At 38.8% G+C, this 25,918-nt stretch overlaps 1 protein-coding gene across 1 annotated transcript in view; it reads right to left on the bottom strand.

Moving 5' to 3' along the window:
- Positions 1 to 25,918, bottom strand: part of FAT3 (FAT atypical cadherin 3) — a 615,042-nt gene that overhangs the window by 335,532 nt on the left and 253,592 nt on the right. The window contains 1 exon segment of the mRNA XM_046684612.1: positions 2,117 to 2,431. Coding sequence (XP_046540568.1) covers positions 2,117 to 2,431 — 315 coding nt within the window.

Genomic DNA, 25,918 nt, shown 5'->3' with positions numbered 1-25,918 from the left:
TGTTAATTTCACATACCTCTGGGTCCCTGAAAGGTTTACATCATATCTTAAGTCTATAAATCTATTTATTAGATCTTGTTTGAGAACTAGTGGGCACAATAAATGCTTGGTGAGTGAATAAATGGATAAACAAAATCCAGTATTTTCTAATCATATGTCTGAAAATTACAAAGTATGCTATATATTTCCTTTAGACAATTAGAAAAGTTGGTCTTAAATGTCATTGCTGGCACAAATGCTTGTAAAAATCTTTGGCAAAGACAGAGAAATTATAAATATGATTAAGGCTCTCATTATGCAATACAAGCCAAATTGTGATAATAAGTACTTTCTGAGAATTCACATGCAAAGTTTTAAAAACTGTATAAAAGATAGTTTTAGTTACATGAGTCTACATATTCTCCTCTGCATATAACATGCAATCTATATTCTTCACATCCAATGCAAATTCTTCCCTGTGGCATTGATTCTTTCTTTATTTTCAGTCATAAGCAGAAGAAGAGAAGAGTTGAAACTGCCCTTTTGCAGGGTCCTTAAACTTAACAAAAAGAGGGTGCTGGGCTCACTATTCATGACTTCAGCGGCCATGGAATTAACACGGAAGACACAGAATCTGACCACAGAGGTTTCAGATTCCACAGGGGCTGTGAAATCTGAAGATGGGTGTGCCCTCAACTTCTTTACTGTGCCTTTTTTTCTCTCTCTCTCTTTCTTGACTTTCTAAAGTATCTGAATTCACGTCTCTATCACCATATTACACGGAGCTCTTTGCTATACTGAGAAAGTGAACCAGGAGGGGCTTCCCAGCACAGCTCAAGGGCTCCTCCTGTACATGCGCAGTTTCTCCTACTTAATGGGGCACTGAAAGGATGGGCTAGCTTCAAATCTCTATGTCTTCTCCTTCAAGTTTAAGTAGGCCTCAATCAGACACCGATAGCTGATGACCACTCTTCTTACAATGAAATCTGAGTCACATCCTGATTCACCACTGTAGAATGCCAACCTCTGCTTAACCAAATGACTGACCCACTCATCATTAGAGAAAATCAGCAGTTTCCAAAAAACTGAGCATTCTCTTCAAATTATGTTAATGGGAAGCTGACATTTATAAAACACGTGGGGTCAGTGGTACAGTTCTGCTTTAATAAATAACAGGCAGGAGAAAGGACTATCAACTCTGTCAGTAGTTTGTCAGGAAAGCCGTGTGTGTCCATACCAACAAATATCAACCTAGCCTAACTTCACCAGTATCAACTCATTTGCCTAGGCAAAATAGCAATATTATTTTATTTATATTCTTCTAAATTTCAATTAACTCAAACTCTATTCATCACAACTCTCACTGAGCATTTGACTCCCTTGTTCCGCTCTAAAAGAGGCAAATCACAGGAAAATAAGGAACCTCTGAGATTTCCTCTGCAAAGCATTTTTCCAGTGTACAGACTTGTCTCACAATGCATTCAACCAAACTCTCCACCTACTCTTTCCAATCCTTAGTCAACAAACTAAGTTTTCAGTACTATCCCCAGAAACTTTTTAAGCAAAAGACCAGAAAATTAAAATTTTGTATATTTTATGTAAAGATTGAGACACTGGCAGTTCTTCTAAGCATTGTCACTTCACTGATGGGTAGTACGGGAATCACAAGAAATTTGAGGCTTAAACTTAAGGCTTTAAGGAGATCATTTACAGTAAGCTGACTAAGGCCAAGCAAAGGAGAAGTTCCTAGAAGTAGAGGTGTCACAAAGCCAGCTTACCCATGGAACCCAGCATGGGCCAGATTACTCTCCCCAAAGAAACAGAAAGGCAGCAGCTGGCCCTGTGAGTGCACTGGGAATCACTGTTTTTTATTTTGAATAAAGCAAGTCTAAGGCTCTCTGTGAAAGCCTCTAATTTCTATTAGATCACTTCACCTTGATGTCAGCTGAAATCAAAACATACCAACCAGACAAGGAGAATGTTCACCCTTTCAAAGGCGACCCCAGAAAGAAAGAGATTCTCTACACAATAAAATCAATAAGGAGATAAATAAAATAATACAAATAAGCAAATGCTAGGCTGATGGATTTAAAAGCTGGACTACCAATTTAAAAAGGTCATATGAGCATTCTCTTACCTGTTTTGATATTCATGGCAAAAAAATTCTGAGGATTCCCACTTGTAATCCTGTATGTCAGTTTTTCATTGGAACTGGAGTCAGGATCCTCAGCCTGGATCTGAATGACAGATACATCCTTCGGAGAGTTTTCCATGACAACAGGATAATAAATAGGTTCCGAGGTCAGCGGGGCATTGTCATTCACATCTTCAATTTCAATGTAGACCTCAATAGTGGAATAGAGTGGAACAACGCCCCGATCCGTGGCATACACTGTCAGCCAGTACGACCCTGTTGTCTCGCGATCAAGAATGTCTGCAGTAGAGATGACTCCTAAGAGACAACAGAGAGAGTATAACTACTACAGAAAAACTTGAAGACATCAAGTAAATCATCCCAAATTCAATAGGGCTGCACTAAGTGATTTTGGCATATGAAAAAAAATCCACAATACAAGATTAAATTAAGACGTTTCTCTTTACATAAGAAAATTATTTTCTGCAAAATCACGTTAAATAGTTCTACCTTTTGAGAAGCAGAATTACATTCACAAATCCTTTATTTGAATTTTTTGGATAGACATATCAACACATGCATACATAACAGAGAAGAGACAATAGAAAGCAATGGGAAGAAAGAGGGCCAGAGGTCAAAACACTTCCCATGTTGCATGGGAAATGAGTACAATATCAGCCCAATATCTCCACTGACTTGATATTGAATTGATTTCCTATGCAACAAAAAGCTCTCCCAGGGTAAATTATTTTATCTTTCCTTCACAAAAACGAAAAAGACCTTTCAAATGTTCTTTTGCCTGTTAGGATGGAAAATATTTTGCATGCAAAGACATAAGCCTCCTTCATAGTATTTCCCTGAAAGTCAAGTGTCACAGTTATTCCAAACAATCAGAGAAGAAGCCATACCAACACACTTTCTAAATAAGCTCCAGCCCCCTCAAGAATGCTACAGAGGGCCCTAAATAAACTCTGAGCCACTTTGAGAGATACTCACGGACAATCGTTTTAAATTAGAAGCAGAAAAATGTCTAAACTGCTCCCTCCCATCTTTCTCATTTCATGGTTGAAACGAGTGCCAACCAGGAAACTGGATGTCTTCCAGAAAAGCCAACGAGAATACACAGTGCTCTTTAATGCCTTTACAGCCCTCACTCAAATCACCAAGCTCTAGAAACTTACTATAGGAACAGGCCCATAAGCACTTTCCATGGTGATGGGGAAACTCTGGGGTTCAGCCTACAAAAACTCTAAGAGTAGTCAGGATACTCATGGAAGGCATGAGATTAACGTAAACTCTATACTCTAAAAGACACCCATGATAGGAGTCAGGAACAGTTCTCCAATTCTGGCCTGAATCTTCTATCTTCTGTATTCCTATCTGGGTTTTGATTGCATTAGGTACATAATTTGTCTACAGACCCTGCATAATTAAGCAAACTACCAAGTATAGCAACCAAGAGAAAGGAGGCCATCTGTCCAGAAACAGTTAGGCTGGAATACTTAAAGTTGCCTAAAACTCAGAACAGCTCAAAGGGAGGTAACCCAACTGATGTTGAAGTTTCAACTCCAAACTTATCCACCAAAGAACCTTGCATAGTGTTATGCCATGCAACAAAAGATAATCTTAAGTATTCTCAATGGAAATATGTAAAACATAATGGGTTACTGTAAATTCATGGGTGATACCCGGAAGTCAAAATAGAAATGCCAGTATGGCATTAGAAGAGTAGATAGCAGATAACAGAGTGGGTAGAAAAACAGAAAGAGTAAAAAACAATGATTGTAAACATAATGCTCTGTGTCCACTGATTGAATGATTAATGAGTAGACATAAACTGGGTAAGACAGGGTAGAATGTCAACATGGCAATAAGGTCCAGAGAAGGCTCTGAGGTCTGGAGACCTGGCCAGGTATGAGCACATCCACAAGTACAGGGCATAGGTCTATTAGAGACACCACACTAGTTTCATGGGACATTCATAGCAGTCATAGCCATGAGCCACTGTGCACCACATGGGTGGTGCTGCCACCCAGAAGAATTGGAGCGCTTCAAGTCAGAGGGTGGTCAAGTAACCGGAAATCAAGTAATCTCTGGAATGGAGACAAAGAGTAGGCAGGCAGTATCCGGGATGAGGGATATAGGTTGCAAAAAATGCTCTAAAGGTTCTGGGAATCACCTCTTGCATGAGACCTGTCAATTCAATTCACAAGCATCTACTGGACCCTGGAGTAACATAGGTAAAAGAGAAGGAATCTCTGTCTTCAAGGGACTCACAGCCTTGTTGTGAGGACAGATCTCTAATGAGGAGGTCTGCACTGAGGGAATAACTGCACAGCCAACAGCCAGGAGGACTCTGTCTCCTCTAATTTAGACTGATACACTGGGAAGGGCAAAGAATCTAGAAACAGAGAGAGGAGGCAGGCAAGGGAAACAGCATTTTCTGAGCATTTATAATGTGCTATGAGACTTGCAACACAACTTCTCTATAATGTAAGCTTTATAATCCTCTCTTATTGATGAGGGCATCAAGTCTCAAATGTGAGTAGGTAACTTGCCCAAGGTCGCACGGCTAACTGTAGAAAAACTCAGGTCTGTCTGCCTCGAATGCTCCAATTTCAAATCTAGACTCCATTACTCACTACCTGTTTGACCCTGGACAAGCTGTTTAAACTAAGCAAGCCCAGTTTTACTACCCATATCTCAGTGTTGTGATCATGTAATTAAATGTATGCCAAGAGTTTGGCAAACTGCTTGCAATGTAGTAGATGCTGAGTACATGTTAAATCAATGTGAATCAAAAGCGATACCAAAGCCTTGTAAATAGTAACCACACCCCAAAGCAAGGGACAATCTGGAGAGGAAAGAAGTTTGGGATGGACTGTCCTGTTGGATATTTTTTCTTCTCTGGTCACGTGGCATTCTCGCATAGTTTTTGTGACTTGCCCATGATACCTTTTCATGAAAATATCTGGTCTGTTTGGGGAAGAGCAAAGCAAGGCCACTAAAAAGAGAACTTAATAAGCAACAAAATCAAAGAAGTTTAGTCAGCTTTGTTTGTACCTTGCCTGATTCCCCCCCACAAATGCACTCACATGCACACACAAGCAAGCATATGTGTTCAGGTGTACACACGCACACACATACAAATTTCCAGTCATAGAATTGCTTTGTGATCCTTGGAAGTCACTTAATTCTCTTTTCTTGCACCTGTCAAACTGGAAGATAGTATATCACAGGCTTTGGATATTAAATGATTTTGAGAAGTCCTTGGATGAGAGGCACCCACAAATGCAAATTAAAATATATGGGTGGAATTTTACTCTATTTTTAAATGAAAGATCAGACATGCCCCTAGAAATTAGAATTCTCTCTAAGATAAAATATGTCTATGGCTATATTCACTCATTAACTAGAAGTGTAATGAGTATTCTGGAACATAATGTTCAGGCATCAGTCTCATGATCCAAAAATTGGAGAAAGTGAAAAGCATGACTCTGAACTGTGTTGACAATTATTACAAGATTCATCCAAGACTCCATATTAACCATATTAATACAACCAATGCCTAATGACAGCATTCCCTTGCTTCCTTCTGTGCTTCACACCTCATTATGATCTTCATGGTTACAACTAAAAATGTAAATCCATATGACCTTTTCTATCAAGCAAAAATTTACTTTGAGGTGGCCCAAGGACTGCCAAAAATGAGCCCTTATCTTTGTGACAACTACTATACATTCTTTATTATTATTTTTAATTGAGGCATAATTCACATACAATAAACTGCACATAGTAAAGTAAACAATTCGGCAAGTTTTGATATCTGTGAAACCATCACCACAATCAAGATAAAAAAAACACAACCATTATCCCCAAAAGTATTCTCCTTCCCACTTTTAATCCAATTAAAAATGCTCCCAATTTTCCCTACTCTCGGGCAACCAGACTAGCTTTCTGTCACTACAGATTAATTTATATTTTCTAGAATTTTATAAAAATGGAATCATATAGTATGTATTCTTTCAGTCTGCCTTCTTTCACCCAGAATAATTATTTTGAGATTCAGCCAATGTTGTATATATAATAAGACATCATACTTTTATATTTCTGAGTAGTATTCCACTATACAAGAACACCATAATTTTTTTTAACCCTTGACTTTTTGGACATTTAGGTTGCTTTCAGTTTTCACATGTTACAAATAAAGCTGCTAAGAACATTTCAAATACAAGTTCTGCATGGAAGTACCTTCATTACTCAAATAATTACCTAGGAAGAGAATGGTTATATCACATGGCAGGTGTACACTTACACCATTTTCCATTCTCACTAGTAGTAAGCATGGAGCATTCCAGTTGCTCTGCATCTTCACCTGTGGCATACTTGCCATAGTCAGTTACCTTAATTTTAGACATTCTAATGAGTATGTAGTGGTATATCCTGCTTTTAATTCGCATTTCCTGATGATGTTGAGCATCTTTGAAAGTGCTTATTTTCCATCTCCCTCTGTTCTTTGGGTAAATGTTGAAATTTTTCATCCATTTTTAAAATTGGATTGTTTGTTTTCTTATTATTGAGTTTTCAGAATTCTCTATATGTTCTGGATAAAATTCTTGTATCAGATATGTCATTTGCAAATATTTTTCCTCAGTCCATGGCTTGTCTTTCCATTCTCTTAATAATACCTTTTGAAGACCAGAAATTTTTAATTTTAATGATATCTAATTTATCAATTTTTCTTTTATAGATCATGAGCTTTTGGTATGTGTCTAAGAAATCTTTGCCTAACTCAAAGTTACAAAGATTTTTCTCCTGTATTTTCTTCTAGAAGTTTATAGTCTCAGGTTTTATATTTATAAGTATGATCAATTTGGAGTTAATGTTTGTATATGACTCAAGGTATAGATCTAGGTTCATTTTTTTTGTATGTAGATATTCATTGTTTCAGCCCCATTTGTTGAAAAGACTATCTTTTTTCCATTGAATTGCCTTTGCCTCTTTGTCAAAAAGCAATTGACCATGTATGCATGAGTCTATTTCTGGACTCTCCATTCTGTTCCATTGATCCATTTGTCTATCTGCACATCCATATCACACTGTCTTAATTAATGTAACTTCATAATTAGTCTAGAAATCAGGAAACATAAGTCTTAAAATTGTGCTGTTCTTTTTCAAACTTGTTTGGGATATTCCAGATGCTTTGTGTTTCCATATGAATTGTAGAATCATCTTTAGACTCCATATGAAATTTAGAAAAACCTACTAGTATATTTACTGGGATTGTGTTGACTCTATAGATCATTTTGGAAAGAGCTGACACCTTAACAACTTTGATTCTACTGATCCATGAAAATGGTATATCTATTTGTTTTCTTTTATTTCTCTAAGCAATGCTTTTCAGTACACAGATCTTGCACATCTTCTGCCAAATCTATCCCTAAACATTTTATATTTTGATGCTATTGTAAATGGCATTATTAATTTTAATTTCAACTTTTTTGTTGTCAGTATATATAATATGATTGATTTTTGTATATTGATCTTGTTTCCTGCAACCTTGTTAAACTCTCTTATTAGTTATGAGAGTTTTTACAAATTCCATAGAACTTTCTACATAGAAGATGGTATTATTTCCAAACAGGGACAGTTTTACCACCTTTATCACTTCCACACCCACTATTTAATCATTGTGTGCCTGGTACTATGATAGGTGAAATAAATGCATCTTCATTAAATTTTCTAAAACCCTTGTTCATTCAGCAAATACATATTCATGCCAAGCCCTCAAGAAGTAGTTACTATTTTATCCACATATTACAGGTAAGGAAACAAAGATATAGGTTAAGTAACTTGCCGATGATCACTCAGCCTGTAAATAGAAGATCAAGTGCTCAAATCTTGGTCAGTGAAACTCGAGATCAATTGTTAACCAAAATACAATATTGCCTTTTTTTTTTTTTTGAGGAATATTAGCCCTGAGCTAATATCTGCTGCCAAGCCTCCTCTTTTTGCTGAGGAAGACCGGCCCTGAGCTAACATCTGTGCCCATCTCCCTCTACTTTATATGTGGGACACCTACCACAGCATGGCTTTTGCCAAGCGGTTCCATGTCCGCATCCAGGATCCGAACTGGTGAACCCCAGGGCCACCAAAGAGGAATGTGCGAACTTAACCACTGAGCCACCAGGCTGGCCCCCAATATTGTCTTCTTAACCCATATGGATATCAAATCCACATAGTATTTCTTGTCCAAAGAAATTTTTTTCCCTCCGATAGAGAAGTGTCATTACCTGGACAAACAATATTGAGTATATTATACTTTCCCTTTGAGTTCTCCATGTTGAATGTAGAAATACACAGAATATAAATGTTTGTGACATATTCTTAGCCCATTACCCAACACAGTCCTGGAGCACTGATCTCCAGAAAGGAGTCTCCTTCCATCTCCCTCTTACAGAAAGTAGGCGCTACAGGCTCTATGTGGTTGTTTAATCTCTGCAGTCTTACTGCCCACAACAGAGCCTGGCGTGTAGCAGGCATTCAATAAATATAGGTTCATGAACGAATTTAAGTCCTGACACTGAATCAGCAGCAAGTTAGCTGTACCTCACTGATGAGATAAGCCAGCCTTACTCAATCAGACCAGGAATGGACTTCAAAGATCGCTAGGTATAACCAAGCCCTAATGAAAGCATCCCTCCCACAATATGCCTGACCCGACACCCAGCCTCTGCTCCCAGTTGGTGACAGTGCCCTCATTATTTATTCAGGAGTATCAGCTAATGCAAAGTTCATCACACTGAGGCAAAATTTTGGTCTCTCTAATTTCGAATGCTATTTCTACCTACACCCTCAGTCACGTCCCAGAATAAAGAAGTCTGCAAACCACCATTCACCTGTGACAGCTCTTCAAATATAGAATATGACCCTCTACTTCCAGGGATTTTCCTTTCTTGTCTAAGAATTCCATCCTCATGTGCCTCTGAATCAACAGGATATGACCTCTGTCCATTCACAAGTGTGTACTGAGTGGGGGTAGAAATGGGTGACTTAAAAATCTCATTTAAACCATCCACAGTAAGCTTCGAGGATGTTCCAGGTAGTGTTGGTCAGTGAAAAGAACTCAAGTGGAATATCCCAGATGGGGCTGCATCCTATCCCTCACATTTTCACCTATCATGGAAATGCTCAAAGGGGATTCAATTGAGATGCTCAAATTTTATGCTGATATTTATGAAAATGTCATTTAAAACAATTCTTTAGGGGCCGACCCACTGGCGCAGTAGTTAAGTGTGTGTGTTCTGCTTTGGCGGCCCAGGGTTCGCCGGTTCGGATCCCAGGTGCAGACATGGCACCGCTTGGCAGGCCATGCTGTGGCAGGCATCCTACATATAAAGTAGAGGAAGATGGGCATGGATGTTAGCTCAGAGCCAGTCTTCCTCAGCAAAAAAGAGGAGGACTGGCAGCAGATGTTGGCTCAGGGCTGATATTCCTCAAAAAAAAAAAAAAAATCTTTAGAAATACCATTGGGAATTTTTATACTCTTGATTTTTGTGATATGCTTATATTTATTAAATTTTTATTTTCCTGTTTCATTTGTATTTGTGGCAAAATAAAGGCAGTAGTAGACTGGAATTGTTAGGGCATCTTAATACTCAAGCATATAAGCAGGTACACAAACAGCAATTTATTTATTTATTTACTTATTTATTTATTTCTGCAGAGTGGTGCACAGCTTGAACTGGAATTAGTTGATCCCAGCATGAAACACATGTTAGCTATAATTGTTCTTTCTGATTCACAAACAAATATTAGAAGAAAATATATGTACATCACTCTCATCAAGTAAGATTGAAATATTTGAGATGAAAGAGGAAAATGTACGGAGCTATTTATAATCAGATAAATATTTCATGCTGCATTACTCACCTTATTTACTTTCCAGCCATATCCCCATATGCCACATCTCAGGTCTCAAATGACACCTTGTCCCAAAAGAATGACACCCAAACATCCACAACAGCCGGAAAACAACATGCCAACAAATAGCTCAGGGAATGCTTTGGGGGTCATGTGCTTCTAACACAACGAAAACTCCCCCGCTGAGATAAGTATTATGGATTCTATGGCAGTTAAAAATTAAAAAGAACAAGACAAAACAACAACTTTAAAAACACCCTGATGGCATATTCCTTGTCAATGCCCTTAATGCAGTCTGTTTACTCATACATACTTATTTAATTCTTATTTCTAATCAGTCAAAATTTTAACTCCCAATTCTCAGTGCACTTAAAAAATTTGTTAACTTTTTATTTGGAAAGAACTATAGATTCACAAGAAAGTGCAAAGCAATGTACTGATAGTTCCAGTGCACCCTTCACCAGCCTCTCCTAGCGTTAACATCCAAGTGCATTTCTTTTCTTTTTGAGGAATATTAGCCCTGAGCCAACATCCACCACCAATCGTCCTCTTTTTGCTGAGGAAGATTGGCCCTGAGCTAACATCCATGCCCATCTGCCTCTACTTTATGTGTGGCATGCCTGCCACAGTGTGACTTGACACCCAGGATCTGAAACAGCGAACCCTGGGCCGCCAAAGCAGAGCGCGCAAACTAAACTGCTATGCCACCGGGTCGGCCTCCCAAGTACACTTTTAAATTGCTTATTTCTTCAAGAATCAAATTCTTTTTTTCTTTTATATCTCCCATCACCTAGGAATTCAGAAGAGGAGGAAGATGAAGGGGAGAATAAATGTGCGTATTTCCCTTTCTCATAACCAATTCTCTGACATCAACTGGGCGTCCATGGAATCAAAGTCTTATTTTACTTCTGAGAGCAGGTGGAATTCCTCCATGGGCTCCGTAACCACTTTAGCCAATTCTCGCTTGCCTTCAGAAGGATCACAGGAATACACTTTTCTTTCTTTTCCTATTCATCCCCGGACTTGGATAAGGCTTTTAATGTCTTAAGAGGGATCACTGTTATGAGCAAAGCATGGTAATAATTAAGGAAAGAAAGGGGATTTTATCCTCATAGGCTGCACCAGGGTCACTCCACGCACTCTTATGATCATATCTATAATTGCTACCAGTCTGAAACATAGGACACAACAGAAATGAGCTGAAACGGGATGGGCCAAAATAAGCAGAGAAATTGTGGGTGGATAGAATCTTAACTTAGACATTTAAAAGGCTTCTAAAACATCTTAGTTACACATATTATATGTGCATACACCTTTATATACTTTATATATCATATACTTCATATATAATATATTTAAATATATACTTTAAGGTACTTTTTAAATTGAGGATTTTAAATGAATTGCCCAGCTAATCAAGTGGCAAAGTCAGACCTGGAATCTGGAACACTGAATAGGAGTCACACACTCTTTTCATTACAGAAGTTGCCCGCTGATCTGTCCACATGTGTCCATTATCATGAAAAAGAAGGCAATTCTATGCCCATGCACTCCTCGCAGTGGGCTCCTGTCGGCTCTTTGGTAATAGGAAATTCAATAGTTTCATTACTTTCCTTCATTTCTAAAAGCTGCTGCAATGTATGATTCTGAATCCATTTTTGTAGCTTCTCAGAAGATTTTCAGATGTTGCACTGGTTTGAGACCAGGGGAACTGGGGGACTGATTCTTCCTTAAATATCCATCTCTTCTTTGCCTTTCTGCAAAGGAGGTTACACACTCTGCTCCTTCAGCCTCTGTCTTCCTAAACCTCCTTCGCTGTTCCTCAAGGTTCAAGGAGATTTCAGATTCAGAGATTGTGCCTCACTCAGACAGCCTGGGCTGGGGGGTGTCCCTTCTGCTTTTATTTTGACACTTAATTTTTGCCCCTCTAGCATTCTACTATGAGCTCCCTATGGGTAGGGACCATTCTGTCTTGCTTTTGTCTATCCTAGGATGGTGGCTAGCAATTGGAAACTCTATAAGTGTTGAATAAATAAAGGAAAGATTACATCATAACATTTGGTAAATTCAGGCAAATTGGGATGTCTGGCTCTTTATAGACAAGCACCCTGAGGAATAGCTACATTAGAAAAAACAAAACTTAAGTCAATTAGATATTTTGCTATTCTGTGATCACTAGGCAAAATAAAATAGGGATAGATGGAGCTTGTGATCAATGTTAGACTTCTCTAATGCATACGCAGAATGGAAAGTTAACTGGCTCTGAAATTCAACTCTCCATCTGTGAATTATCCTATTTGATAAGACAATTTTCTTAAAAGTCATGCCCAGTTTTGGGTTGTCCCTTTGCTACCTAGAATGCAGATGGTGTCATGGTTAATATCCTCAAGGCTTGAAACCAAGACGCAGCCTGATGAAGACGTCAGTTGATTTTATCATGCACTTAAATGCTGCGCTGCTCACAGGTACACACCATAGGCAGTCGGAATCCATGCCTCCGGGCCCCCAGATAAAGGGCCAGCAAGGCGCTCTCTCTCTGTGGGCTCTCATCTGCTGCTTCGCATCCGCCCTGGACACTTTTGTTCTACTCTGTTCCCTCCTCCTCATGCCAACTCCTATTGATTAGACATCTTTCATCTTTGCAGAAGGAGAAGAAAAACCCACAACACAGTTGTGAGGAACAATTATGTACTGAAATGCAAGCTGCCTTCATTCCCTGTTATTTCACAAGGCTCAAAGCTAGAGAGCTGCACAGAAGATGAAGGCAAAGGGCTGCAGGCTGAATTCAAGCTTTTATTTGGAGTTAATGAAAATGGACAGCTCTCCTTGAATGTTTAGGACCCAGGAATTCTTAAACATAGCTGCATGCTTAGGAGTCTCCCTGGCCATTAAGCTCTATATGCTCAGTAAACATATACCTTGGTATTTGATTTTTTAAAGACAAACTTTTCAGGACCAGTTTTTAATGGGCTCAAAACATACATCTGTTTTCTCTCTCTAGACTAATTCTAGTCTGTGTAGCTGGCACCAGACACCAACAGCCTGAAAACAAGAAACAGACAGAGTACCAGGCTGTGAGCAACACATCCAGCTTGAATTCAGTGTTTTTGTCTTTCCTATACCCCCCACTATTCCCAGGCTCAAAGCCTTTCTGTGGTCTGTGCTCATTTGCATGCTCACCATACACAGTAAAATGATATGGATACACACAGCGGAAGAGAAAGGAAGGTTGGAATCTAAAGCAATGGAAAAAATGCTCTCAGGCAATATATGAAATTAAGTCAAGACGTTGTTTTGTTGTGTCTGAAAACATGGAGGTTATTACATGAAGGGCAATAATTAGTTGGATTCTATTTCTTTAGAAGAAGAAATGAGCATATACTTCAGCACAAAGCATTTTGGTTAGATATCTAAAAATATTTTCTGAGACAATGGTAGAAAAACAAAGGAATACCTATCTGAGGGAAGCAGAAGTGTTTTTTTCTATTCCTATATTACGGTGATAGACAAATAGATAGAGGATAGAAAAAGAGAGAGAGACAGAGAGAGAAAGAAAGAGGGAAAGGAAGGAAGGGAGGGAGAGAAGAAGGAAGGAAGAGAAAGAAAGAAAGAAAATCCATCTTTTGCCTAGCAGAAACTTTTGGAGCATTCAAATTGACTATTACATAAATCTTTGTGTTTTAAAAAAATTTAAGACTTCATTGCAGAAGAAAATACGCAATATAGGGGCCTGCCCTGTGGCCAAGTGGTTAAGTTTGCGCGCTCTGCTTCCGCAGCCCAGGGTTTCGCTGGTTTGGAGCCTGGGTGTGGACATGGCACTGTTTGTCAGGCCGTGTTGAGGTGGCATCCCACATGCCACAACTAAAAGGACCCACAACTAAAATATACAACTATGTCCCGGGGGAATTTGGGGAGAAAAAGCAGAAGCAAAATAAAAAGAAGATTGGCAACAGTTGTTAGCTCAGGTTCCAATCTTTTAAAAAAAAAAAAAAAAAGAAAATATGCAATATAAATAAGTTTAAAAAAAAACACTCATTCTCTCATGGTCAAGAGATAATAACTGTTAATAGCCTTGATATACTGCCTCTGTTCTACATTATTTTCAGCCCAAAGGATCATATTTCTGTGTAATTGTGGATCCTCACTTACCACTGCACACTGAGTATCTTTCCACATCAATAACTATAGTTTTATATGATTTACTGTTAATGACCGTGTATTAATGGCCACTTACTCACTAGTCCACCAACACAGTCAAATCCAAGCTTCCTGTGTGCAAGAACTTGTCTGTTACATCCTTGTTGCATACCCTAGAGGAGTGGCTAGCATCCACTATATGCTCAAGAAACATTTGTTGAAATACTCATATAATGTTTATCACTTATTTAATGAAACTCCTCTTGCTAGGTCATTTGCTAAGTTATATTTATTTTTCACTATTATAACACACTTAGATGGATAACCTTGCAACTCTATCATTTTTCAATTATTTTTTAGGATAAATTCTTAGAAGCAGAATTAATGGGTCAAAGCATATGTCCATTTTCAAAAGCATTTGAATCAACTGCATTTCAGAAAGGTTGTATCAATTATATCCAACCAGCAGTTTCTGATCATATTTTTGACCGACTAAATATTGTAAGATTTGTATCATTGTTGGGGGGAAAAAAACAAAAGTAGAAAACAATACTACAGTTTGCCATGGAGACAGATAATAGCTGACCTCATATATAAAAATCTTTATTTTTCCTAATTTTATTTTAACCACTTGACTCAATGACAAAACATTTGTGGTAAGACAAAATGTTGTTGACAGAGAGATGGTGCTGACAATTTTCTTGAAAAGAAAGACTGTACTACATGAGGAAATAACATTAATTAAATTAAAAATCGTCCACAAAACCGAATTCCTCAGCTTTGAAAGGTGCTGTGGGATTTTTAAACGGAATGTCAGAACATAACCTTTAGTGCTTTGAGTAAGAGCATTTTCAGGTGAATGTGCTGTCAGAAATTAGTTATACTTTAATCCAATATTTCATCCACTTGAACTCCTCTTCTTTTATGCCGAAACTTTGTGGAAATTTCCATTTTTGGAGAACTTTTTCTCCACGTCAAAGGGAACCCTTTTTCCTTTTTCTGATTTCTCCCATATCAGAATATGAAAATGGAAGTAAAGCCACATCCACCCAGACACAAATGCACCCCAGAAGGAGCAGCAGCCTTCAGTAACCTCCTAAGAAAATAAGCAAAGCACACAGCTCACTGTCTCCTCAAGCGAATGCACTCTGATTCTCACGGCCAATTTGAGGTTTACCAAGAAAATAATTTCATTGATGTTGCACAGATAATTGCACATTTGATAACAAAATAGCTGAATTTTTTCCCTTGGCAAAACACGTATTCTAGGTGATGGAAGTGAAACAGACCAAACAAAGGAAGATGGATCAGGATCTAAGTTTAGCTTTGTTGTTGCTTTTTCCTATATGTGACCTAAAAACTCCTAACTACGTTTATTATGACAAGTTTACCATGGGAAAAGCACCCTAGGGAACTTCTGTCTTCTTTCAACTTTCCAGGATAAATCTCACTTTTTCCTTTCACCAATATTGTTAAATCATACAGACAATGCCGTACTTAGGCAATTAAGTTGGGTTGATCAGTTTAGAGGGACTATACATAAGCATTAGAGCATATGAATGAAATCCTTGCAACCACCTTACCTTTCTTCACAATGGAAACAATAAACTCTTTGCTTTCCTATTTATAACCAAATAAGTAACTACAATAGGGCAAAGAAAACAGGGCCCAGAAGGAGGAAAGTCTATGGTTTTCTCTAATTGAGTTTCTCCTGGTCTCATCTTCTATAGCTTTCTTGGATTGTTTTCCAATTTTCATTCGCATTTCATCCCATTAAATGGTTCTAACCTCTGACACATCTGCACAGCACCCTGCATTCATCTTCTTTTCGTGATTGAGATGAAATGTGCCCACTTGCTCTGTCGACAGTACCAGAGGCATGGACAAGGCACAGATAAATATGAGACCAGGCTTTGACAAGAAAACAAAGGAAGAATCCTCATCTGGCTACAGTCAAAATCAGTGTGCCTATGTATAAGGCTTGCATTTTTGGTAAGTATGTAGCTGTTGACTTGCAGTGAAAAAACACTGCAATGAGACTAGTCTGTTGTTACACGCTGTTTTTACGCTACCGATAGGAGGTTCTTTCAAAATTTCTATATTTAAATGTGCTTAGTGACTCAGCTGTGTCAATAGCAATACAGCTAAATGTTAGTTTTAGAACAAATTATTGAGATTTGTGAACAAATTGCTATGCAGTTTCTTCAAGACAGAGAAGAAAAATCATGTCAATTTTTCTCCCCTTTGTAAGAACATTAATTTAGACACTGCCCATAATATAAAGCAAGTGATATACATAGAATCAGAAACATCTATTTTAGGAACTCTAAAAAAAAAAGCAGTAAAAATGTGACATCTGTATTACTGTGAAAATTCAAGATAATATGAAAAATTATAATATTCTTTAACATACTGTTTAAAAAAATGTGTGTGAATGGCTCAACTGAAGGGTTCTGATGCAAGGTATAGATATTGTATGTACATTACTGATAAATATCCAATATCTAAAGGAAAGTTGGTTCACTAAAATAAAAAATGTATGAGACTGGTATTTGGAAGGTATCACTCAACATATATAGTTATAGGTTAAACTTAGGATAGTTCTTTGGTCAGATAATAAGAACAAGCTAGGATCAAGGAGAAAAGAGGGAGGGTGTCAGAAAGGAGGAGCTCTTGGTTCCATGGCCATTGCTACATCCCCTTGTCCTCCTTTTATGCATCTACACTTCAGAGTCCAAGAGAGGTGAAATCCCAGGCACCTATGGAGGGTTGCAACAGAAAAGAAAAACATGGAAATATATATAGATATTAAAAGAGAATACAGGAGTAGCCCTGGAGTTTCAGGAGATCCTTCTGGACTGTAGGTTGCATAGGGAATTTTTGGTTTTGGGGTCAGTTCTGGCAAGCCGCCTGCTCAAAATCTTAGGCATGTTCTATAGCCACAGATGTACTGTCCCATCTTTCTGAGGAGTAGGTTTCATCACACGTGACCTTAATTATAGGGTTAATATCTATCTCCCCAACTAGACTGTAACACTCGCAGGGCAGACAGGATCCTGCCTGCCTTACTCAACACAGAAGCCAGAACCTACAGAGCACATGCCAGTTACTACACATAGTATCTTAATAATAAATATTTGTTAAATGAGTAAATGGTGTTTCTACTTCCAATGGAGCTTTGATGATTGTGCAAGAAGAGCTCAGCAGTGAACGATTATAATTTGTTACATCCATTAACAGTGTCCAACATGTGGCAATGAGTTGAAAAGCAAAAAAAAAAAAATACATCTAGCCCCCAGGAGAGTGGAAACAGGAAGAGCTGTTAAAAGCAAAGTTTAATTAAAATAGCAGGAGACCTAGCTAAGAAAATCTAAGCTTCTCACCAACTGGCACAGTCTTCACATAAGCTGTGCAAAGCTGCAGTGCATGTAGATCTGTAATCTTGCCCCAGTGCAGAGACAGTCCAGAGAGGGCAACAATGTAAACCAGCAGCACACTGGCACTTTTGGCTTTGACTCTTCCAAAAATGCATCTGCTGTAGAACCAGGAGCTGGGACCAGAGATGTAACTAGTCACCCAAGGTCATGAATCAAGCGTAACATCTGTTCTGTCTCCAACAGAAAGTCTCAGCAGGTCCAAGAACAATTGCAAAGGGAGCACCAGCCATTCTCCTCAGCAGAGGCCTGAGAGCCGCTACTCAGAAAAACCTGGCCTATACACGATCAGATGGGTGTGCCAGCATCCAGAGTTGGTTCAAAGGAAGTGGCATGAGGACCCGAACAAGCTCCAGTAGACACACATGGCCATCTCATGATCCTTCCACTTGTCTCTCCAATCTCATTTCCTTCCACCCCATACCCCATCCACCTGGACACTCCAGACAGTCCAGAATTGCTCCATGTTGTTCCCTCTGCCTGGAATAACACCTTCTCTCACCTTTAAGACACAAATTGAGCCCTTCCTGATTTGTGAAGCCATTAACGCCCAAAACAGACCCGGCCACTTATTTTACCACTATATTTCTAGCTAACCATTATTATGGCATTTAACACACTATTTTGCAGTTTTCTTTATATGTCTGACTCTGCAATGAGTGTCTAAAGGGGACCAATGTCTCATTCATCTTCTGGGCTCTTGGTCCCTGACACACACCATCACTCAGCAAATGTGTACTGTATGAAAGGAAAGTGTCCCTGAACTACAGCCATTTGCAGGAATGTCCTGCCAGGGAACATGCCAACAGGTAAATCTTGTCAGGAAGATCATAAAGCCCACCACAATAACTTCTTGTAGAAAGAGAAATTATAGCAAGGAAGAAGAGCAAAAGTGCAATATATTTATTCATAACCAGTTAAAGGAATGCTTCAAAGATACGGCAGACACAGAATTTTAAAATCAGCTATAAAAATGCTTTATTTTTACTGGACAGAGCTAATCAGTCTTTGGCATGATTTCCTGCAAAGAACCAATATTAAACTCCTAAGGAACAGTTGTTCCCAACCAATGGACTTTTGGAATTCCTGCTTCTGTTTCTGCTATCAAACCCAAGCCCAGAGCAGAGAGCAGAAAGGTTTCAAACACCCATTAAACAAATAGGCGTACTCAATGGGAAGTATCCAGAAGAGATGGGTGGAAAAAAATCACTAAAGTAAGTTAGACCTGCTCCCTCAATGCCCAGGTCTGAGCAGTGACCTCCCAAGAAGTCTGGCTCATTCATGGAATCTGTGCGGTCTGCTGGCTCTCACGTTGTATTTTTCATGGCACAACTTGGCTTTCGTGTACAATCTGGACCTGACAGCTATGGCTGTTCTAAAATGAAAAACTACAACTATTTAGCTTCCATTACACAATAATTCACAGTCTCCGATGGAAATGTTCAAGTCACTTAGGACTATGATTTGGAACAATGTATCTGTTTTAATTCAGATGACAGCAGTAATTCATTTGGACAACATGATTCATATAATGTGCTTCTCCTTCACCATAACCTCTGCCGTTATGAAATGACACCGTTTCACGGGATCATCTCAAAAGAGTAAGAAGCAAATCCTTTTACATATATGACTACTATAATTCATCCAATGGATAGATTTTTTATTCCTACAGGAAGAGAAAGAACAAGTCTGCATTAGTTTTTAAATTGTAATTAGTAATGATTACTTGGTAAGATGTGAAATCAATTTAATAGGTCTGACCTGGGTATTTTTTAAATGAAAAACAATAGAATGGAAAAATCAGAGTGTGTTGTGTGTAATAAGGATAAACAGTGCTTTGTAAGACCTAGGTATTTAAGAACGAGGGAGAGAGAGAAAGACTAAGAGAGAAAGAGAAGAGCACAAGTACAGTAAGTTGTGATACAAAATGTAATTAAATGTATTTCTTACTGACGGTCATGGCCAGCAAAGGTGGAAAACAGTTGGTGAACTAACTGCAAAGAATTCTGATTCTGGAGTCAGGAAGCACAGTGAAAGTTAAGGTGAAAAATCCTAATTTTATCTCTGTCATTTATTACTGACGTGCCCTTGTGCAAGTAACAACTTAAGTACCAGTTTCCCTATGTATAAAATAGGGATGGCACCTCAGAAAGTTATTTGAGGTTTAAAGACTATAATGTGTTTAATTCACCTATTATAATGATAATGGTAGGAAACACTGATGGTTTATTTATTTATTTACTTTTTTGGTGAGGAAGACTGGCCCTGAGCTAACATCTGTTGCCAGTCTTCCTGTATTTTGTGTGGGATGCCACCACAGAATGGCTTAACAAGCGGTACTAGGTCCATGCCCAGGATCCAAACCTGCGAACCCTGGGCTGTCAAATCGGAGCACGCACACTTAACTGCTACGTCACCTGGCCGGTGCCTGAGTGTTTACTATTTAAAATGTTTAGCACAGGCCCTGGCACACAATAAGCACACTCTTTAAATGTTAGCAATTATTGCTGTTAATATTATTATTTTTAAATTATTATTATTGTCTTGTAAAGCAATATGCACATTATAACCAGGTATTTTCCTAAAATGCAAGAATCAAATATTACTGTGGAAGTTCTATGGCCATAACTAACCAAAGTAGATTAGAACATTTTTGTTGTTTTTGCCACACACTCTGATTCCAGCTGCTTGTCACTCAGCTGAAAAATGAAACCCTGGCTAACAATACCAAGGAACTGTGAACTGAGCACTACATCAGGATTATACCAGCTGATCTTAAGCTCATTTCTCAGACTAAAACAGAAGGAAGAGCAGGTGTGTAAGGTTAGAGCAATACTAACTACCTCTTATAGAGTGCTTATTACACTGTACTTACAAGCACTGTATTGAATCTATTTTAAAGATGAGGAAATAGGTTGGAAGGAGAAATAACTTTTTCAAGGCCACACTATTAGGAAGTGATAGAATCAGGCTTTGCTTTCACATCCATTTGGCATCTCTTGAGAACCTCAACACGGTAAGTACATCAGGATCATCAAATCCAAGCATCTATCTATGGCAACACTCAATTTTCAGCATCCTTTTGGTCTGGGTTTTAAGGCCTAATCTTCACGAGCTCCCTACTTCCCAAGGCTTTCCACTCCATCAATAGGCAGTTGTGATTGTTAGAAAGTCCTTTCTCATATCCAGTCCATCTATTTTCCTGCCCACACTTTCCATCCCTTGAGACAGCACAGAATATGTGTTCAGCTTCTTCTACTCTACATATCTTAAAACAATGAATGACTCTATCTCTTCTCTGTCTTTCCTTCTCTGGGGTCAACATCCCTAGGTGTCCCTGAACTTCACTCTTAACAGATGGCTCTCATCCATTTCTTCCCATGCTGCTCATCATCTCCTAGATGATATTCAGTCTGAAAATATTACCTAATGCAATACTCCTGATGCATGTGGCCTGCCTGGACAGAGTATAAGAGAACTGGTTCAGTTCAAACCCACGTTTGTCTATCACTATCCTTAGAGGCTGCATTAGGCTTCTTGGAACAAACTACCTCACGCTTTGCTTCATCTTGAGGTTTAAGTCACTTGAAACATCAAGGTATTGTTCAGATGAACTGCTGGGCCATCTTTCCACCCCGTAGTTCTAGAACTATGTTGTTGAACCTTAATTCAAGTTTTATTTTTATCCCTGTAACATTTCTTTGCCTTGCTTTTGGCTCAGCTTTCCAGTAGAGAGAGGTCACTTCAATTCTTAGTTCTGTCTTTCATAAAATTAACTATTATACTCAGGAGTATATTACGTGCAAATGTAAAAAGCATGCTGTTACATTAAACTGTTATAAGTTGACAGACTATTTGAGACAGATGGAAATATATATATACACACACACATACGCACAAAAGCGTACATTTTTGCTTCTCTCGTCAAATTGTAAACTCCTCGAGTTCATGAGCACTGCATCCTTCTCCTTTAGTACATCATGTGGGCACAAAGGTCACCATATTCATTTTGACTGAATGATTATTAATTTGCACGTGTCAAAATTCACTGCCAGAATTGATGATAAGCCAAAAGGCAGGAGAGGAAATAAAACACTACAGATCTGAAGTGCAGGTTCAAAGGCAACGACTAGCACGTGTTGCTTCCTTGAACCCAATCAATCATAGAGTTGACAGAAAATGGAAATTCATATTAGAAAAGAGCCCAGCAGAAAAACAAAGAAAAAGAGATAGGAAGAAAACATGCATGTGCACATGCACACAGACTCACACTCCTACTCACAAACACACACAATTGCCTGGTGAAATTTCTTAAAGTAGTTACTAGAAGGTTTTCACACATGAATACCGCCATTTAATGGCATAAGGTTCTTGACTTTGTATTACTATTAATAGACAGCCTATTAGGACATTGCTATTTATGGCTGCCACAAGGTAATATACTACATGATTTCCCAGTAGTATATTACCATTAATTGGTAAAAGGCACTCTAGGAATACCAGTCTAAGACAATAGCTCAGTCACAATTAAAACAGAATTGCATTTGCTGACCTAGACGACAGAGCAAAGTGTGCCTGGGAAATTCTCTGCAATATTTTACAAACTGAACTAATTAAAGATTACATTCCCCATACAGCCAGAAAGCAAACAGGAGAAATACCCCAGCTGAAGACTTTCTAGTTTGATGGTTACTATAATGAGTTCAGTCCCAAAGGTTCAAGACAATAGGAAGTAGCTTCTACATGAAGGCTGTGGAATGAAACTCTGACTTCCCCTAATTTTGGAGCAATTCCTTCTTGTGCGGTGTCAGTCCCATCCAAAGGCCACAGTCCAATTTTTCTGCAATGAACACAGAGAATGTAGGGGGGAAATCTGATCTCATTGTAGCCTGCTAAATTTCTTCAACAGATTTAATGTTGACAAAAATTAAGAAGAGCATATTTTCATTGCCAGACTGCATGCTGGATGAATTTCATTTATTAACCTAGGAGAGTCTTCCCTCATCTAAGCAAGCAGCAGACTAAAAACGTTTTTACTGTATGATTAAAGTATCTTTACAGAGGCAGCCCCAGGCACCCCGAGTTATTGCTCTATCGCCTGGAGGGAAATTAAGGTGATACTTTTCCTTTTCCCGTTTCTAATAGGATTGTACATTATGCTTCTGGCAAAACTGATTACACTATTACCTATTGCAAAAGCCTCATTCCTGAATGCCGATGTGTGTTCTGTCACATTTGGCTTGAAAAAATTACCTCTTACTACTTTGTTCTGATAAGGGGGAACCTTGCAGGGGGGTCCTTTCAGGGAGAGAGAGAGAAACACAAAGGAAAAATGGACATTAGGCACTGAATGTGAATTAACACGTCACCACTTTGAAACATTTCATCCTATTTTTCCTCCTTCAAAGTTCTTTTACAATCAGCCCGAAGATGTCGGCCAGTATTTTAGGCCATCAATGCTGTCCCAATAGGTATAGGCATTTTTAATCTCCAACATAAATCTGTTCCTACAAGAAAAAATACTTTATAGATAATAAGCTATCTAGAATTAAACTAAATTATATAATAATCTAAAGTAATGCCATGTGGCCCAAGATAAATCTTTGGGAATTGATCCTTAAAAGGAAAAATAAATATGCAATGTGTGTTATGAGTCTTACATTTTCATGTCAATCAGTTGACTTTTTAATTCTAGTCAACAGATATTTATCGAGCATCTACTACATTACAGGCACCTTCTTAGTCTGTGGATACAGTGTGGAATGTGAAAGCCCAAGGAGGCTTAAAAGCATTTTGAATCTCACAGCATCGTTTGCCCTTACTATTACCAGCATATTGTTTAGGTTTCAGGATAGTCCCAAACTGAACATCAAAAATTTCTACCTCTGTCAGACTGCTGACCTTCATAAAGGGAACGGACAGTCTGTATTAATATTCCAAGTCTCACACGCTGTTATAGGCTCTTCTAGTTCCACACCACCACTCTTCTGAGAAAAGTCACATTTCTTGTGCATCCTCTTCCAACACAAGTTAACAAACTGGCTTTCTAAGTTTTTTAAGGTTTAATCTTTCAGATGCTGGTCATTTCCTATAAAGCAATCAAGGCTTGGCTTGTGAAGAAGATGACTCAAGATGGCATAGAGAACAACAAAGTCCACTTCAGACGACTACTGGCCGGTCAGCTAGGCTCACTCACTCTGCAAATCCCTCACTTCCACGCGGCATTTCAAAGCCAGCTGCTGAAAACTGGATTCTCAGCAAAATCAGGAATTGCTCATATCAGGCACCCTCAAAGTAGTTCTTCAATAAGTAAAACCATTGATGTTAAGAATACTAAAGGTAGGGCCAGCCCCAGCGGCCTAGTGGTTAAGTTCGGCGCGCTCTGCTTTGGAAGCCGGCCCGGTTCCTGGGCGTGCACCTACAACACTTGTCTGTCAGTGGCCACGCTGTCACGGTGGCTCACATATGAAAACAGGAAGATTGGCAACAGATGTTAGCTCAGGGAGAATCTTCCTTAGCGGGAAAAAAGAAAAAACAAAGAACACTAAAGGTATACTCTGCTGGGTACTATTTAGCAAGATTTCATTCAGTTATCACTTATAATTAACATTTGAATAGTAAATGACAGTTGTACTTTATATAATGTGATAAAATATATGGTCTCAAGCTACCACTTTGAAGATGAACTTAAATGATTGAGTCAGCTCATACCATATGGAGACTTTCTCAATGCTTTTCCTGCCTTCCCTCAGCAGAATTAGTCATTCCACCCACTAGATTTCCTAAACGAATTTTGTGTACACTAATAAAACACTCACATGCTACACAGGAATTTTCCCTTTTAACATATCAATTCAAAGTCAAGTTCACGTAGTAACCCCCTCTGGGCCAGAGGATAGTAGGTCTTCAACAAATGTTTGCTAAATGAATGACACCAAAATAGCACATAAAAGGAAAGTACGATGTAAACATAAAAGGAATAGCACAGATGAATACCCTACAAACATGAGAAGTTTAAAGTTACTTTACAAGAGCAAGATATTCAGGTATAGTAAGTAAAATGCTAGAGGGGGGGCCGGCCAGGTGGCATAGCTGTTGGGTTTGCACACTCCACTTTGTCGGCCTGGGTTTCACTGGTTCAGATCCCGGCCACAGATCTATGCACTACTTATCAAGCCATGTTGTGGCAGGTGTCCCACACACAAAGTAGCGGAAGATGGGCACGGATATTAGCTCAGGGTCAATCTTCCTCAGAAAAAAAGAAAAAAAGGAGGAGAATTGGTGGTGGATGTTAGCTCAGGGCTAACCTTCCTCGAAAAAAAAAAAAAAAGGCTAACGGGTAAGTTTTTGGAGGGCAGGAGCAGGTCTGTCTTTCCCCACTTCACAGTTGTACTCCCGGGTCTTTGCACACCGTACCCAGCACAACAAAGAGTCTTCATAAGCAGCTGTGCAATGAACTTAGAAGTATTAAAAGGGTGCACAAAGCCAGATTCTCCTGCATTGATGTGTGTTTTACCAGAAGAGTCTCGTTTATAAGTACACTACCTGCATTAAGGATCACAAGTCCTGCAAAGCTGCATTGAATTGCAGTGCAGTAGACAGAGAGGAAATTTGAAAAAGCCCCTTAGTCCGCCTTTTGCTTTTAAGTAAGACCTTACAAAAATGACTGCAAACTGGATTCCTTTATCTAGTAGCCTTGCCCTATTGATTGATGGTTTCTGACCAATTTAAGCTGTGTCACCTCAATAACAACCAGATGATGTCATATTATAAAATCTGGAGACAGACTTGGGTCAAGGTCTGACTGTCATTACAAGCTGTGTGATCTCCAGCCAACGATTACATTTCTCAAGAGCCTCGGTTTCCTCCTTCATAAAATCGAGATGAGAGTCACACCTACCTCACAGGGGCATTAAGAGAGACATGTACATGGAAATGCTGCGTTGACTTTCATTTGTGTTTATACAACATATTTCACACTAAAATAATGTTTTTCCAACCAAAACCTCTGTGCTAGGTACCTGCTGGCATTTAACATGCACAGACATTAATTTAGACTTGAATCCTCTCTGTAGAAATAACCCTCCCAATACAGATTCATTTATGGAACAAAAATGCGCTCAGACCTTAAGTGCCCAGCAGGAGAGACAGCGCGGGTCCTTCTCTGATGCACTGAGAAGTCTATGTGGGGAGGAAACTAAACACACCACTGCGGTGAAGTGTGATGAAGTATGACACGAGATACACACTGAATTCACTGTGGAAGGGGAAGCCCAGGGACCTATGGAAACAAATACCAGAGAGACCCCAA

Source organism: Equus quagga, chromosome 14 (assembly GCF_021613505.1).
Source record: "Equus quagga isolate Etosha38 chromosome 14, UCLA_HA_Equagga_1.0, whole genome shotgun sequence".
NCBI lineage: Eukaryota > Metazoa > Chordata > Mammalia > Perissodactyla > Equidae > Equus > Equus quagga.
The sequence above is the reverse complement of the archived record's forward strand: the minus strand, read 5'-3'. Positions and strand labels throughout refer to the sequence as shown.